Source organism: Helicoverpa zea, chromosome 21, assembly GCF_022581195.2.
Source record: "Helicoverpa zea isolate HzStark_Cry1AcR chromosome 21, ilHelZeax1.1, whole genome shotgun sequence".
In the NCBI taxonomy this organism is placed as follows: Eukaryota; Metazoa; Arthropoda; class Insecta; order Lepidoptera; family Noctuidae; genus Helicoverpa; species Helicoverpa zea.
This window is the reverse complement of record NC_061472.1, coordinates 7,397,025-7,412,656: the sequence shown is the minus strand read 5'-3', so window position 1 is coordinate 7,412,656 and position 15,632 is coordinate 7,397,025. Positions and strand designations below refer to the sequence as shown.

General features: G+C 37.6%; 1 protein-coding gene across 2 annotated transcripts; it reads right to left on the bottom strand.

The window, feature by feature from the left end:
• Positions 1 to 512: 512 nt before the first annotated feature.
• LOC124640676 (trypsin, alkaline B-like) lies at positions 513 to 14,020 on the bottom strand. 2 transcript variants are annotated; one of them, XM_047178558.1, is made up of 7 exons: positions 13,407 to 13,505; positions 7,819 to 8,076; positions 7,342 to 7,470; positions 3,307 to 3,478; positions 2,364 to 2,622; positions 1,560 to 1,718; positions 513 to 695 (listed from the first exon to the last, which is right to left on the bottom strand). In XM_047178558.1, the coding sequence occupies exons 1-7, from the start codon at positions 13,483 to 13,485 to the stop codon at positions 546 to 548; spliced, it is 1,206 nt and encodes a 401-aa protein (XP_047034514.1). In that variant the 5' UTR covers positions 13,486 to 13,505; the 3' UTR covers positions 513 to 545. The 2 variants fall into 2 exon arrangements, with proteins under 2 accessions (XP_047034514.1, XP_047034513.1); XM_047178557.1 differs by lacking the exons at positions 7,342 to 7,470; positions 7,819 to 8,076 and adding an exon at positions 13,840 to 14,020 and having other exon boundaries at positions 13,407 to 13,538.
• Between the last annotated feature and the right edge of the window lie 1,612 nt (positions 14,021 to 15,632).

Sequence of the window (15,632 nt, the reverse complement as noted above, 5' to 3'; positions counted from 1 at the left end):
AGCTTAAAAATCTATGTAAAAACAATAATAAAAATTACTTAATTAATTGAATAATTATTTTAAGCAGTATTTTATTTGTTTAATATGTATGTGTTTGAAAAGTTTTATCAAGATTGTCACAAATGGAGTATTGCACACGATGTTCTAAATTCAAATCACTTTGCCGCTCTAGAGGATAAAAACAGCTTTTGCGCTCAGATATCAAAAGGTAAAACTACTCTTTCCGAGATGGTGGGATGAAAAATGAATTTATCACCTTTTAGCTTTTATAACTACGTACTTTTTTTTTTCATCAAATGACTCCTCCAGCTGTGGGTTAGCAGCGGTGAGGAAATGTCAGACTTTTACTGACTAAAATCCATCATGTTCCGTCGTAGGCCTTTTATGTACCAGGGCCGCGGTAACTCTTTCGAACAAACACGCAACCCCGGCGGGCCTTGGCCCTGTTGGGCCCCACTGCGGGATAACTACGTACTTAAGTTTTATTTCGAAATACGTTTAAAAACAACAGGTTAAGAATATAATAAAGTTTATTAACAATTTAATTATACAAGGGCTGCTGCAATGATCCACCTAGTGTACGCAGAGACGCGGGTGTTGATATCAGGGTAAAACAGGTCGGCGCAGCCCTGAGCTCGAGAGAACACGCCGATGACGGCTCCATTACTGTCCAGGAGTGGGCTGCCTACGTCACCCTGAAAGTCAAACATAGTTATTTTTTTTAATCTGAAGAAAAAACAAACTTATTGATGAACCTTCGCTTATTACGACAGTCTATGAGAATTGGTGATTTCCAGTCGCATTTCCCTGAAGCGTTTAGAATTTTAGGAGTAGGTAAGGACTATGGATATAAATAAACGATATAATGTGTTATTAATAATGTCGGGACATAATAATGTCGGGACACCTTTTTCACACACGGTTGGTTAGCCCCATGGTAAGTTATTAATTAACTTGTCAACTTGTGTTATGGGTGCTAACACAACTGATAAAATACATATAGCTACACATATACATACTTATAAATACATTGTAACCCCCAGACCACGGCCAACAAGCATGCTCATCACACGAATGTCGACCGAACCGGGAATCGAACCCGGGACCTTAGATTCGGCAGTCCGGCTTGGTGACCATTGCGCCATAGAGGTCGTCAAATCGAGTATATAGTCGTTATTGAGGACAAGATAATGCTATCGTTGTCTACAAAACGGGAATGCACTAAAGAGTGGCGGTTCAATGGTTCTTGAAGTGTTGCACTAGACATGTGCCATTTCTAAATTGTGATTAGGTATATTTTGTTTACCCTGGTAGCCTATTCTCATATTTACTATCTACCTCTATAATAGTTTAAAACTGTAGAGTTCGTTTGCTTCAATGCGGTAATATAAGGGCACTACCGGTCAAATTTGAAAAAAAAAAACAATGGGAGATAACCCATTTATAGAAGAAGGCTATAAACTGCATCTTATCTAACTGCATGAAGTAATTTCCTTCCCACCGTGCGGGTGGAAGCTAGTATATTTTTTCTCATAATAAGGTCTTACAAACACACTTACCGCGCATTGTCCTCTCACGCCGACATCGAGCCATCCTGCGCAGATCATGTTGTCGTTCACCGTGAACCCTGTGTCAGAATGCCTGTTCTGACAGGTCTGCTGGTTGATCAGCCACACCTGGGCTACCTGCAGCTGCTCAGACGGCATTGGGTTGCTGTTCTGATGATGAGATAAAAGATTATGTGATGAATCTGGAAAATTCTGTGCGAAGATTACGCGAAGACCGGAGCGATGTAGTGATTCTAAGGTTTAGGTAGCTATTACTATGTCTCTGTATGTACGAGTACATGCGTTTGTTCGGATGTTGTCAGAAAACTGTAATCTGTTTATAATCGGAATGGATATATGGTACTTAGGTACTCCAAAACGGTAAATACGAGAACAATACGGAACAAAGAAAAAAGGTTAAAAATGAGATGTAAAATTCATGAAAAGGCGCTGCTTTAAATTCAAGATCAACAAAGTCCCTGCAAAATATATCTAAGTATAGCAACCTGAGTGTGACTGACATCAAGTGTCCTTCGTGTCTGACTGACAACATCGTGTAAAATAATTCTGAAAATAGTATATTTTATTTTATGAAGATACACATTAAGTATAGGTACACAAATGTGCATGTTTCCGCACAGTGTAAGATAATGTAAACAAGGTCTAAACATTGTGGATAGCAAACGGATAGGTATACTATAAACCTATATGAATGACCTGTTCGAATGTTTCAGTGCTTCTTCTCAAGGCAGTCAGATAGGAAACACCTTCCTCAACTAGTTCAGAAAAATAATACGTTTTAAAGTGCATACTTACAGAAGTAACTCCCCACCCGATAGCAAAGACTTCTTGATTAACAGCGTATGTGTAGCCACCGCCAGCGATGTTAGCAACCGCAGTCAAATTCGGCGTAAGACCAATGTTAAGGTGGGTTCTCAACACTGCGATATCGTTGACATAGGTTGTGGGCGAGAAGTTCTCGTGAGCTGTGATGCGATTGATGATGTAGATCGTACCTCCCGAGTTCGCGTTGGTGGAACCAACCCTAGCTCGCCACCAGGTGGCAGGATTTAAACTGAAAGAGGAATTCTTAATATTATTTTTGTTTTTACTTGTGTGGACAACAATATATCACGTTTAGTTACTGTTAATACAATGTAGAACAAAGTCGACTGCTACTCATTGTTGGAATAGTCACGAACGGCTCTCTTGGACTACTTTACCAAGTGGATGACACGATGCCTACCATGACTATGACACTTACTTATAATAAATGATAGTTTTTATGTAATGATACAATAATATTAAACAAATGTTCTGATATAGTTCAACTAAATCCGGCAAAATCTTATGAGAACAATGAACTACGTGGATTTTGCAACTTGGTTTAAAAATAGCTATGAACTTGTAGTAGTAACTAAATTATATAGTCAGGTTTTCAGTTTCTAACAAATAAATGAAAAAAGAAAGACAATCAGTTTTTGTTTCGCAGTCCAATCCTTGGCAGTCGTTACGAGTAGGTAGTCATAAGCCAGTACAGTAGTCTGATACCAGTCTAACCAAGGGATATTGGGTTGCCCGGGTAACTGACTTGAGGTCAGACAGGGCAGTCGCCCCTTGTAAAACACTGGTACTCAGCACTGATACATCCGGTTAGACAGGAAGCCGACCCCAACTTAGTTGGGAAAAGGCTCGGGAGATGATGAATCGGTTTTCGATTCCAAACTTAAACAAAAAGCGAACATTTATTCGTACTTACACTCCATTCACGTGAAAGCATGATGCGGCGGATAAAATAGCGTTGGCTGTGATGATGGACCCTCCACAAGTCTGGACGTAAGCCCCCGAGCCTCTATTGGTCAGTAGGGCTGCAGAGAAGGGATACTCATTGATGGTAGCGACGCCTCCACCAGCTATTCTTGAAACAGAGCCTGAAATTGTACAAAAATGAGGATTAAAAAAAAACTTAAGCAGTAAGGAAAGGATTGCAGTATTGCCTTTGCTTTCTTCTTATTAAGACCCTATTGTCATTCAATTATGAAAAAAAGAGCTTGGTACCGCTTTAGTAGGTAATCTGTGAAAGACGTTGTGGGAAACAAACATTGCGATTTTTTACCTTATAAGTAACTAGGGGTGATTAGAAACGCTGAAGTTAAATTAAACGAAGGACATTGAAGTGTACAATATTATTGTGATGAGTATAATTCAGTAATGTAATGGTTTCCTGTTTCCTACAGCTATATTGCGCTTAGACACGACATGTTGTTAAACGATTTTCATATATTTTCAGTTATCGTGAGTTATTCAGATATTTATAAATGCGTTAGGTGTTTTGTATAATATTTTACAGAGGTAGATTGTTTTTAAGACACTTTTTATAAGAAAGTAGGCAAAGAGCTTTTCCATATTCAGGAATACTGAATATATAATATAGCTCCACCAAAAGGTGAGCTTTTCAAATATCCAAATTTATATAGTAACTGTTTCAGAGTCAGATAGTTTATACTATGCAGACAGGTCATTTGAAAGACAGATTTGGATTGCCAAAGGAACCTCAAGATTTTGATACTTGAATGTAGAAAAAAGAAATATAGGTAAACTATTGACACTTAAAGTAATTTATAACTCACCTGTCGCGGCATCAGAGAATAAATAAACTATTAAAAGAGCAGTTAACTTCAACATTTTGTATTCAGCAATTTAGAGTCAATTAACTACTAGATACATTTAAATAAAAAATGTGTGATTATCTACAATTATCAATATTATCACAATAATTTATCATATACTCGAATTAAAATGTGTCCTTCGAATGATAAGCTAGATAGGTAAGTCCGTATATAAATGGAGCAATGAACCTTTTCTTAAAAGTATGCAGGTACATAATCAAAGTAGGCAGGATGTCGAATATCTGCCGGGGCTACGGGATTGTTCGAAAGAGTTACCACGGCCCTGGTACATAAAAGGCCTACGACCGAACAAGACGGTTTTTAGTGAGTAAGAGTGCGGGATCATTTGATGAATTTTGACGTCGAATAAACAAAATGACGAATATCGCATGTACTATTATTTCGAAATTATCTAGATTGGCCATCGTAGACTAGTAGGTAAACCCAGGGCCGTCTTTAAACTATTTGAGGCCCTGGGGCACATTAGGATCATGGGGCCCCTATGACCTTGAGAAAACACTAGTGATAATATATAAAGAAAATAGACAAACAAGGTTCTAAATTTATTTTTATTCAGTTACTAACTTTAAAAAAATAGGATATATAAAAAATAATCTACAAAAGTAACTCGCTTAGCATAAAATCCTTAGATTAACTCTATGTTGATTGCAAAGGTACCACCCTTCTAGATTTAAGACGAGCAAAATTGTTAATCACTTCTTCAAAATCTATGGTAGGTATTGAGAATATCACATTCTATGGACATCAGCGACAAACTAGTTAATCTCTCTTGAAGCATTGTACTTCTTAATTCATTTTTTATTCGTTTCAATTTGGAGAAGGAGCGTTCTCCGCCAGTGGCGGCGTAGCATCGGGTAGCACCCGGGGCGGGCTACTTATTGAGCAAACCCTTCCAAAAAAAAAAACGACAAAATATAATCACGTAGTAAAATCATACAGAATTAACACAAAAGTACCCAAATAAGTTTGAAAAAAAGCGCTGTAAAGCGAAGATAATTTTTTAAAAATTTTGATTTTTCGGACGCAATAGAGATGTAAAGAATTCAAAGAAAACTACTGGTAAAGTGTAAAGCGCGAGCGCAGCGAGCGCGAAATTTTTGACATTTTTAACACAAAAGTAGGTACCCAAACAAATTTGAAAAAAGCACTGTAAAGTGAAGAAGGCGCGAGCGCAGCGAGCGCGAAATTTTGAGTTTTGGAACACAAAAGTACTCAAACAAGTTTAAAAAAAGCGACCAGAAAGTGAAGCAGCTGCGAGCGTAGCGAGCTCAACATTTTTTGACATTTGGGACGCAAAAGTCCTCCACCTCCGCTTACAAATAGCGCCTAAATAGCTTAGAAATATTCACTGTAAAGTGATTTTTCATTGATATTTTAAGGACTCTCTATCTAATCTGGCAGGAACTAGGGGGCCCCATTCGATCGCGGGGCCCTGGGCACTTGCCCGTAGTGCCCAGTGGAGAAGAGGGGCTTGGGTAAACCGTGTGGGTAAATACTGGTAAACCAGTCGTTTTCAGTGTTTATCTTGATTGGGAATAATTTCAGCATTTCTCCACATAGCAGCCTATGATGGCCTGACCGAAGTATAAATGGGCTGCTTATGTCGCGTATGTTCAATATTCAATGTCTTTTTCTCATTCGATTCCAACACATGAAGACGATTCGCTGATAAATTAAGGGGCGTTAGAGTAAACCAAACGTAAATTAAATAATACATATTTATTTTTATGTTGCTTTCATTCATACATCGTTAAGTTATTCTATATACTTAGTATCTTACTTACATAATACTCTTCTATTTGTCACTTTATTAAGGGTCCGCCCTGAAATATTTTTCCTCTTCCATTAAGTCTTTGTTGTCATTCAAGCCGACCATTCGAGTATCTAATCATAATTATATTATTTTGTTGTAGGTCACTTTATCTTCTAAACCTAAATTACATTTAGCACTTAAATGATAGGTTGTACAAAATACTTATCTACCTAGTTCGTGAAAATAATTTCAATCTTTAGGCATAAATCGGAACCGAGGTTATTCGAATGGTTAACTATATCAGCCCTGAAACACAAAGGGCACCAACTGGGAACTAGTCAGCAAGGGACAGGAACTATCCTTCCTAATGTCATAATACTGCCTACGTACTTTCGGTTAACCCACATCAGAAAGGAAGATCATTGATTGATGATAAGACTAGGCTGGTTTATATAATTCTGCTGGGTGCCAGGACTTCTTCTGTAGCGGTTCTCACGTAAGTCCACTTGCGGTTCTTCTTGATGACAAGGATGAATGAAATGAAGATCATCACCAAGCAAGGAATGGCGAAGTACAACCATGTACGGTGATTTTCAACAGGATCTATAAATAAAAAACAAAGTCAGCCGTTTTATTGTCCGTTTCAGAGCAATCACACACAGAGAAGAAATGAACGTTAATCACTACGCTTGCTCAATGAAAATAGGCAGGTGCTTTAATACATGAGCGTACTACTAGACATATAAATTTTACTATAAGTCACGGAATTATTGATATTTTTTTCCTTAACGAACACTTAAAACAAACCGATACACCATTTCAGAAATCTTATCAGAATTCTCACCAGAGACATAAACAGCACAGAAAGTCCAATACTCGTTTGCATCAATGGCATCTTGTAATCCAACATGGCACGTCCAGCCACCATTGTCTGATCTACGAAAGTTATAGAACCTGAGGCCACAGTCTCCTGAATCAAAATCACTGCCTTCGTACTCGTAGAGTGATGTTGAGGTAGCTGAAAATGAGGCAGCTGGATAATCTCTGTTAAAAATACAACTTTTCTATTTTTGCAATTAGTGGTCAAACCTTTTCTTAACTCTATGTATTGTTTGTAAAGCAGCCCGTGGTCTGCAAGTTGGGAGAGCACGTAAATATCGGACCTGCACCCGACCTCTTTCCAGTCATGTCCGATTGCCATCGGACTATGATAGTTAGAGAATAGAGTGTGCACCTGTGTCTGCGCAAATGTTTGTAGCTGGCTGATGTCCTTAGAGAGAACAGCCGTCGTCACTGACAAACGGTCTGAATGCCACAAATGAAATAGGTCTATAGAAAGGATGATACTCACAAGGATCAATATTGTAGACTGTACCATTGGGTGCAATGATGTAGCAGTAGCGTATGGCCGTACCCGCGGGACAAGACATAATTAACTCCTCGCCCTCATACGCCAACACCGGGATAGCCCCCGCGTATACTATCGACATTATAAGATTGTTTTACATAATTCATAATATTATAAGGTACCTACATAAATAGCAAAGGACAGATGCTCATTGGATTTTCGATTTTTGAAATACATTTCCTTAAAACAATTAGTCTTGTCGTAATATTCAACATTTTTACTATCAAACATTATCGAAACTGCGTAATAATAGCAATCAACTTTCGACCGACTTCCCAAAAAGCAGAAGGCTCTTAACTTTGTATTTTAATTGGATTATGTTGGGTGTGTTTTATTTTAATTTAAGTATGAATCAAATAGAAGACTCAAATGGTAAAAATCTGGTAAAAATGATAACTGAAATTCATCAGCACAACATACTGTCTCCTGTCACCTGCACTTCGAAAGTGCTATTTCGATATACATCTGTGCCCGCCTCGCCATAAAAGACAGTCCATAGTCCTTTGTGATATATAGTTACTCTGTCCACGACGATTCTGCATGGACCGGGTCCTTCGGAAACCGTTTGGTATCTGTCGTCTCTAATACTGCAGTAGACCGTATCTTTTGGACCAATGGTCACATTGACGGAACTTCCAACGTTCCATACTAAATTTTCGAACGTTGTGTTGGTGGATGCTGAAGTAGAGAAAATTAAAAAGATAAAATTCATATTTCATAAAGATTAAGTTAAGATTAGCACTAAAGAGTTTTTTACGAAGAACTGATGTAAACTGCAAAATTACTTTTGTTCCACTGCAGGTGACGGAAAATTTTATTTTGGGCTATTCCACCCTCGAAACTTAATTAGATGGCTTACAGACCTTCAACACGCATCTTTATAAACTTGATTTAAAAAAAAATACATGAATTTCCGTACCTGTTCCATCGACAAAGTAATAAACTAGCAATAAAACTGATAACATCAACATTTTGTATTTTCCATATTTTTGTGTTTCGCAACATGTGGATTAGGCTTCACTACTCACTCGCAAATATTTGAATACAATAATAAATGATAATCGTTTATCAGCATTATATCGTTATAACATGATAACGTTCAGAAATAAATGGAACAATGAAGTTTTCTTTTGTGAAATTGTCTACTAGACACAACTTCAATGATATGAAGAATTATTCATTGAAGGTGTCCTATCTACGTCAGAATCTTCGACACGAAGGTACTGAGAAAATGTAGTGATCATCTTCATCCTATTTTACCGACTTCCCAAAAAGGAGGAGGTTCTCAATTCGGCCGGTATGTTTTTTTTTCTATGTAGGTATGTACATCGATTACGCCGAGGTTTATAGACCGATTTACGTGATTCTTTTTTTGTTCGACGCGGAATATCTGCCAGTTGGTCCCATAGTCATCAGGTCAGGATCTGATGATGGAAACCCTGAAAAATCGAGGGCAACCTTCGAAAGTTGTAGGCATCAGGGTAAAAACTTGACACTCAGGTGTATGCTTCTAATCACTATTCAATAGTGAAGGTTTGGAGCTGACCTGATGATGAAGACCAGAGCGTTGAGGCTCAGAATGTCAACTTCCTAAAATGTCCCCTGGTACCAAAATGTCAACTTCCCATAATGTCCCTTTCCCAAAATGTCCATTTCCCAAAATGTCCCTTTCCCAAAATGCCCATTTCCCATAATGTCCCTTTCCCAAAATGCCGCTTTCCCAAAATGTCCCCCATTCTTAGAATTAAGTGTTATAACCCAACTAAAAAATAAAATACAAATAATCGTCCTCACTTGTGATTGGAAGTAAAGAAATGTAACTACCAACATCATAACTGTTAGAATGAATTATTATGGTCACATTTAGACGATCTTATTCGTGTTTGAGTCTACCTGGTATCCCAAAAAATCACCGTTAATATTAAGCTGCGCTGGCCAACGCCATAGAACGACCAATACTCTAGAAGGATGGCACCGACGTGTAAATAGCCTTATACCAAATATAATGTCGGGACAAATAATAAATAATGTCGGGACACTTTTCACACACGGTCGGCTAGCCCCATGGTAAGTTATTAATTAACTTGTGTTATGGGTGCTAACACAACTGATAAACTACATATAGCTACATATATACTTATTTATGAATACAAATTATAACACCCAGACCACGGCCAACAAGCATGCTCATCACACAAATGTCGACCGAACCGGGAATCGAACCCGGGACCTCAGGTTCGGCAGTCCGGCATGATGACCATTGCGCCGTCGAGGTCGTCAAACCAAAGAATCCAAATTTCTATTATTTTTTATATAAGATAAAAAAAGAAAGCAAATACTGGGATAGCCGTATACAGGATTCACTATTTAAGCAGACCAACCGCAGAAGAAGGCTCAGAGATATTGAGTTCGATAGAAAATATGCAAGATATTTAAAACAATTACAAGGGAATCATCTCACAATTCAACAATTTTTAAAGAAATTGATATTTTTGAGACTTACTTTATCTAATTGAATTTCTTTGTAAATTTGATAATAATTTAACGCTTAATTGTGTCAGTCTGTATCTGACTATTGAAACCCTATTGAATTACTGTGTACTTGAACGTATTAGTTCTAATTAAAGTTATTTTTTTATTGTTTTTTTTTTAATATTTTGATAATAGATAACTATATTTCATTTCAAATTCCTTTTCTTATAAAAAATTGACGAAAGAATTGATACCACAAATATTTAAAATAAAAAAATTGATTATTATATTGATTTTTATGTTTTAGTTGGGTTATAACGCTTAATTCTAAGAATGGGGGACATTTTGGGAAAGCGGCATTTTGGGAAAGGGACATTATGGGAAATGGGCATTTTGGGAAAGGGACATTTTGGGAAATGGACATTTTGGGAAAGGGACATTATGGGAAGTTGACATTTTGGTACCAAGGGACATTTTATGAAGTTGACATTCTGAGCCTCAACGGACCAGAGAGGGTCGAGGGAACTCGACAACTGAATATGTAAACTACCTCGTATTTGAGCTTAAATTATTTGTATTGATGAAAACTTTCCACTTATACGGATAGTGACAGCTATTCGTATCACTGAAAAGCTATAAATAAAAAACTTTTTTTACAAAAAAATTAAACCGATTGGTGTCTTATGGATGTTCCTCAGATAATTTTGCCACCGACTTCTAGGCCGATGCACCTAAAATTAGTTTTTTTTGGCTTTTTAGTGTTTTGGGAAGTTGGTTTAATTTTTTTGTAAAAAAAGTTTTTTTTTAATAATCCGGATATATTTTATTTCGTAAAAATCAGTTAAGATTATTTAAGTCCGTATCGCTTCTGCGGAGCTATACTTTCCAAGGAGTGTTAGGAAGTAGATAAAATAAAACAACGAAATCAATAAATATTACCCGTAATGTATTTCTTTACAGATCGACTCCATCCAAAGGTTGTCTGGAAGAGATCACATTTAGTGATAAGACCGCCTATTGTACTCGTTTACTACTTGTTTGTTATGTCCTTCTGTTTGTTTGTTATTATAATAAAGAATATTCTATCTATTCTATCTATCTATCTATCTATTTTTCTTTGGCAACACTTACATAAAATAGCATCGTCTTTAAAATATTAGTTGTAGTTATGATACGTATGTTTCACCTATGTAATCCCTTTCCGTCTTACCACAAAAACTTTTAAACGTCAGTTTATGCCTTGTCTAAAAAAATGTCAAATTATGACGTTGACATATGGTTCATTTTGGAGCCACATTTTTTTTAGACAAGTGTAAAACAGTGTTTAAAGTTTTTGTAGTAAGGCCCTTTATGTTTTATTCATCTTCTGCGTTCGCGTTCTGCGTTTATATACTTCCCAAAGTTCCAAAGGTTGTCTGTAGAGATCGCTTTTAGCGATAAGACCGCCCATTGTGTCACCGACTTCAAAAATTTCTGTTTAGTTCTTGTTGATTTTTAATTGGTATATCTTTAAGCTTTATGTGCCAAGTGAGTGATGATATGACTAGGCGGGTGTAGGTAATTTCTTTCTGCTGAGAAGCTGGTCGTCTTCTGAAGCTGTCCCTGAATTGCGCGGCACTCCTGCTTGTCCAGTGACGGTTGAAGGCGAGGCACATGATAACCAGGATCAGCAGAGCGCACGGGATCGCGATGCACCATTTGTAACGAGTAATCTCTCGTTCTGTATAGAATAGAAACGAGTCAAAATACAGCCATGATCTTGGCAGGGGCGTAGCTACCGCCGTATCTGCCGTATCAATTATACGGGGCCCCCGGGCCACGGGGGCCCCAAAAGTGTGTAAGGACAAAAAATAAAAACTTCCTAATTTATTTTATTTTACAAATATCAAAATTCTGAAAAGCAATTCTTTTTTTTTCCCGCCTTAAGCGTGCGTTCAAAAGTTAACAACACTCTACATCGTTATGGCGGGCTGCGGGACTTCCCCGTTTTACTTACTTCATCTTCAACTCAGCGGGGAATCCTTCATCGATATCGCGATTTACGTGTACGTTGTTGTACTTTACATTGGATATTAAACCACGGAGTTAGTAGCAGCATAAGGGGGGGGAGAGGGCGGTCCGCCACTGGTACCACGTCTCGGGGGGTGCCATCTCGGTCGACACATATCTGCACGACCAGGATGGCGCGGGCAGAAGGGACAAGTCACTGAGGGTGCCATTCTAATCTGCAAAGCCTAGGTTCACTACCAGTCACTGCATGCTATTCAAAGAAGACGGATCGCAATCCATACAAAATTGCCCCACGTCCTATAACAATGTGACGAATCTCAAAAAAAAGATAAAAATGTTAAAAATAATATGGCATACTCTCTAATTTCTTTTTTTCACACCTTCATATGAAAAAAATGCTTTAAAGATTGTTTAGGCGCTGTTACGAAAACATCGTTCATGGGACTATTTATGGAATATTTTACTAAATTATTTTTTTCTCAAAACTTAAAAATTTCACACTGATTTTTAGGGTATAGTTAGAGAGCTGATATTTTCACAGATGATGTATTTCTGTTGCCGCTATAACAACAAATACTGAAAACTAGAATTAAATGAATATTTTGGGGGGCTCCCATACAACAAGCATGATTTTTTGTCCGTTTTATAAATAATGGTACCTACGGAACCCTTCATGCGCGAGACCGACTCGCACTTGGCCGGTTTTTATAAAACATGTTTGGGTTTTTTATATCCCAAATTTCAAAAATAGCTCTTTATAAGTTTGCAATGACCCGTTTCCGGTTTCTTTACGTTAAATTAAACCTAGCAAAAACCACCACGAATGATTTCTACACGATTTTTAAGTACTTTTATTTACAATTTTAATCCATGATTATTGGGTGCTCAATAGTTAGTCCGCCGCGGGTGCCACCCGAAGCTACGCCGCCACCGCACGGAGTGCAGTGCACTGTTTATTTACGCGCTTTATATAAATGTGCATTAAATGAGTGAAAGGAAAATAGATTATCCCAGCGGCGCTGAGAAAAGAAAAAGTTAACAGAAAAGGGAAGAGGTTATAAAAAAAGTGCCATATAAGGGCCTCCAAACAATTTTTATACGGGGCCCCGACAAGGCAAGCTACGCCACTGGATCTTGGACAGAACCGACGTTCGAAATTTGACAAAATTTTCATAATATTTTTTTTGTCATATTACAATTAAGATTTAAATGAATTATTGTGCACTTAAAATTTTACGCTGAAAATCATTGCGCAAACTTCAACGATAAAAAGAATTTGCACAACATGCAAAAAATATTGCGCAATTTAATTGACCGACTAGGGAGCGCTTTACAAAACGAATTGTTCCGTGTTTCGGGTCCCGGCTCTTATTTGAACATCTTTGGCAGTTCGTTATCTAGAAGAGAGTATTATAATTGAGAAGGACACACAGGCGCTCCATGTAAAATACTGATAATCATCTGGTTATACTATAAGTCAGAAGCCAAGAAAGTTTGGAAAAGGCTAGGCTGATGATGATACTCACAAGGACCAGCATTGTAGACGGTGCCGTTATTAGCAAGGATATAGCAGTACTGGATGGGGACGTCCAGGGAGCAAGACATTGTCACATCGTCGCCTTCGAACGCGAACACTTCGACACTCCTCGCCACACGTTCTGTGAAAAGAGCTAATTTAGTTTTTATTGCTCTAACTGCTAGAAGAGGTTCTTATGCAACCTTCAGATGTGCATAATATTGGAATATTGATAAAACTTCACATTCAACGGTAAGTAATAAAAAAATCTATAGCTATAGAACTTGAAGTTAATGGTATTTATAAGAAAGAAAAGCGGAAAACATCAGCCCGAAACGAACTTTGTTTTTGAGTAAAGTTTAGAATGTCTTAAACAAAAGAGTTGAATCTGTTTATCAAGGTGAATAGAAGAGTCAAGCACAATTATTAAAACTGCAACATACCTGCCCCTTTGACCTGTACATAAAAACTGCTATTATGAATTACATTTAAATCAGCCACCCCGATAGACACACTCCATTGTCCTTCGTGAAAGATTGTCACTCTGTCCACGACAATTCTGCACGGACCGAGTCCTGTCTGTGTAGTTGTCTTTTGTCTCTCACGCTGCAGTAGCCTGCTTTTTCAGGACCGATGATCATATCGACGGAACTCCCGACGTCCCATATCAAATCGTCCAGCGGTATATTAGTGGATTCTACAGAAAAATAATACGAAATTAATCAGTTTATGGCTTTTGCTGTTTGTATTGAAAAAGTAGGAAAATACTCACCTGTAACACCAACAAAGAAATAAGCAAACAAAAACGCAGAGAACTTCCACATTTTGTTGAGCTATGCTCTTCTGAATAAAATAGACTAGACCACCTTCTGATCGACAAAGCTTTTAATAGAAAAATGAGTCCACAGTTATCAGCATTATCACCATAATATGATAACGTACGAAAATGAATGGGGCACGTTTTCCTTATTGAAGTTACCTGCCTACGAAATTATGAACTAGAGGTATTATGAGTAATGGCTCGAAGTCCATAGTCCAGTGATGACAAGCATCTACTACGGCACTTCCATATTCCAGAATGCCGTATTTTAATTTTCCCCCTGAGATAAAAGCTCTGACAATGTGAGAGAACTGGCAAGCTTTTCAAGGACCGCGTATCGCGAAGGGTCATGAATGTGTTAGTAAGTTTTAGACGCTCAATTCTGCTTTCTACTCCTACTCCCAAAATAAACCCCGGCTGAAGATATCGGGCTTTTAATTGAAGGAATGAGTGTTTGCGTCATTATGTATCTCACTTTAGTTTTTCAAATACGCTTAGGTACAGTCGTCTGAGGCTACCTAAGCTAAGACCTCGTTCAATTTTAAGGAACTCTTCTCATAGAGTGGAGCCTATCTCCTGTATTGATCATATTTTATGAACAGAAATGCATGAGATCCGAAAGCAATAAAACAACTATAAGCTAGGGTATGATCTCCTAGCCTTAATCAGAAATAAAACGTCAATTCGTATCACAATAACTTCTTGTATTCACTTTTAAAACACAATTTAATATCAATCGTAAGAAAATATAGTTTATCAGTCCACGAAGGAAGCGCATGGGAAGCGCGCGCTCTAACTGTCAAAATCTCTTTTTAGTGTTGTCCTCACAGTAGAGGTAGTGTTGTCCGTATAAAACTAAAATGATTTAGTATACTTCGGTAAATATAGTATAGTTCCTTAATGTATGAAAAGAGAATATAACATACAGAACAACACAGGATAATATTAGTCTAACATTCGGCCATTCTGACCACTAAGTTTGTCCTCAAACTTCTCAAAGTCAAAGTCAAATCATTTATTTCATTTAGGCCTTTACAAGCACTTATGGACGTCAAAATTATAACTAAGTTTGATTCTAGTTGCCCATTCCAAAAGTAGCTTCCTATGGAGAAGAACGGGCAAGAAACTCCATGGTTACTCTTTTTAAAAATAATATAGTATTACAATTTGTATGTATTGATACATACAGTAAAAGCATGCGAAGATCATGTAGAATCGCAAAGACAAATGAGAGTAAAGTGACAATTAAAATGCTACATGGTGTTCACATTTACAAATTGGTTTATATTTTGGTACAAAGTTAAAGGTCAAAGTCAAGAGGTTATTCGCCAGCAAGAAGTCATGACTGTGCCACCTTTACAGAGCTGCGTTCCTAGGACTGCCTCGAGGCCTTCACTCTTACTGGAGCCATCCACG

Excerpts from the sequence above, each read along its gene's own strand:
- LOC124640676 (XM_047178558.1), bottom strand. The coding sequence starts at position 13,485 with ATGTCTTGCTCCCTGGACGTCCCCATCCAGTACTGCTATATCCTTGCT. Across the intron at positions 7,471-7,818 it reads AGTGCAGGTGACAGGAGACA|TATACGCGGGGGCTATCCCG; the intron begins GTATGTTGTGCT and ends TAATGTCGATAG. Across the intron at positions 1,719-2,363 it reads TCGGGTGGGGAGTTACTTCT|AACAGCAACCCAATGCCGTC; the intron begins GTAAGTATGCAC and ends TCTCATCATCAG.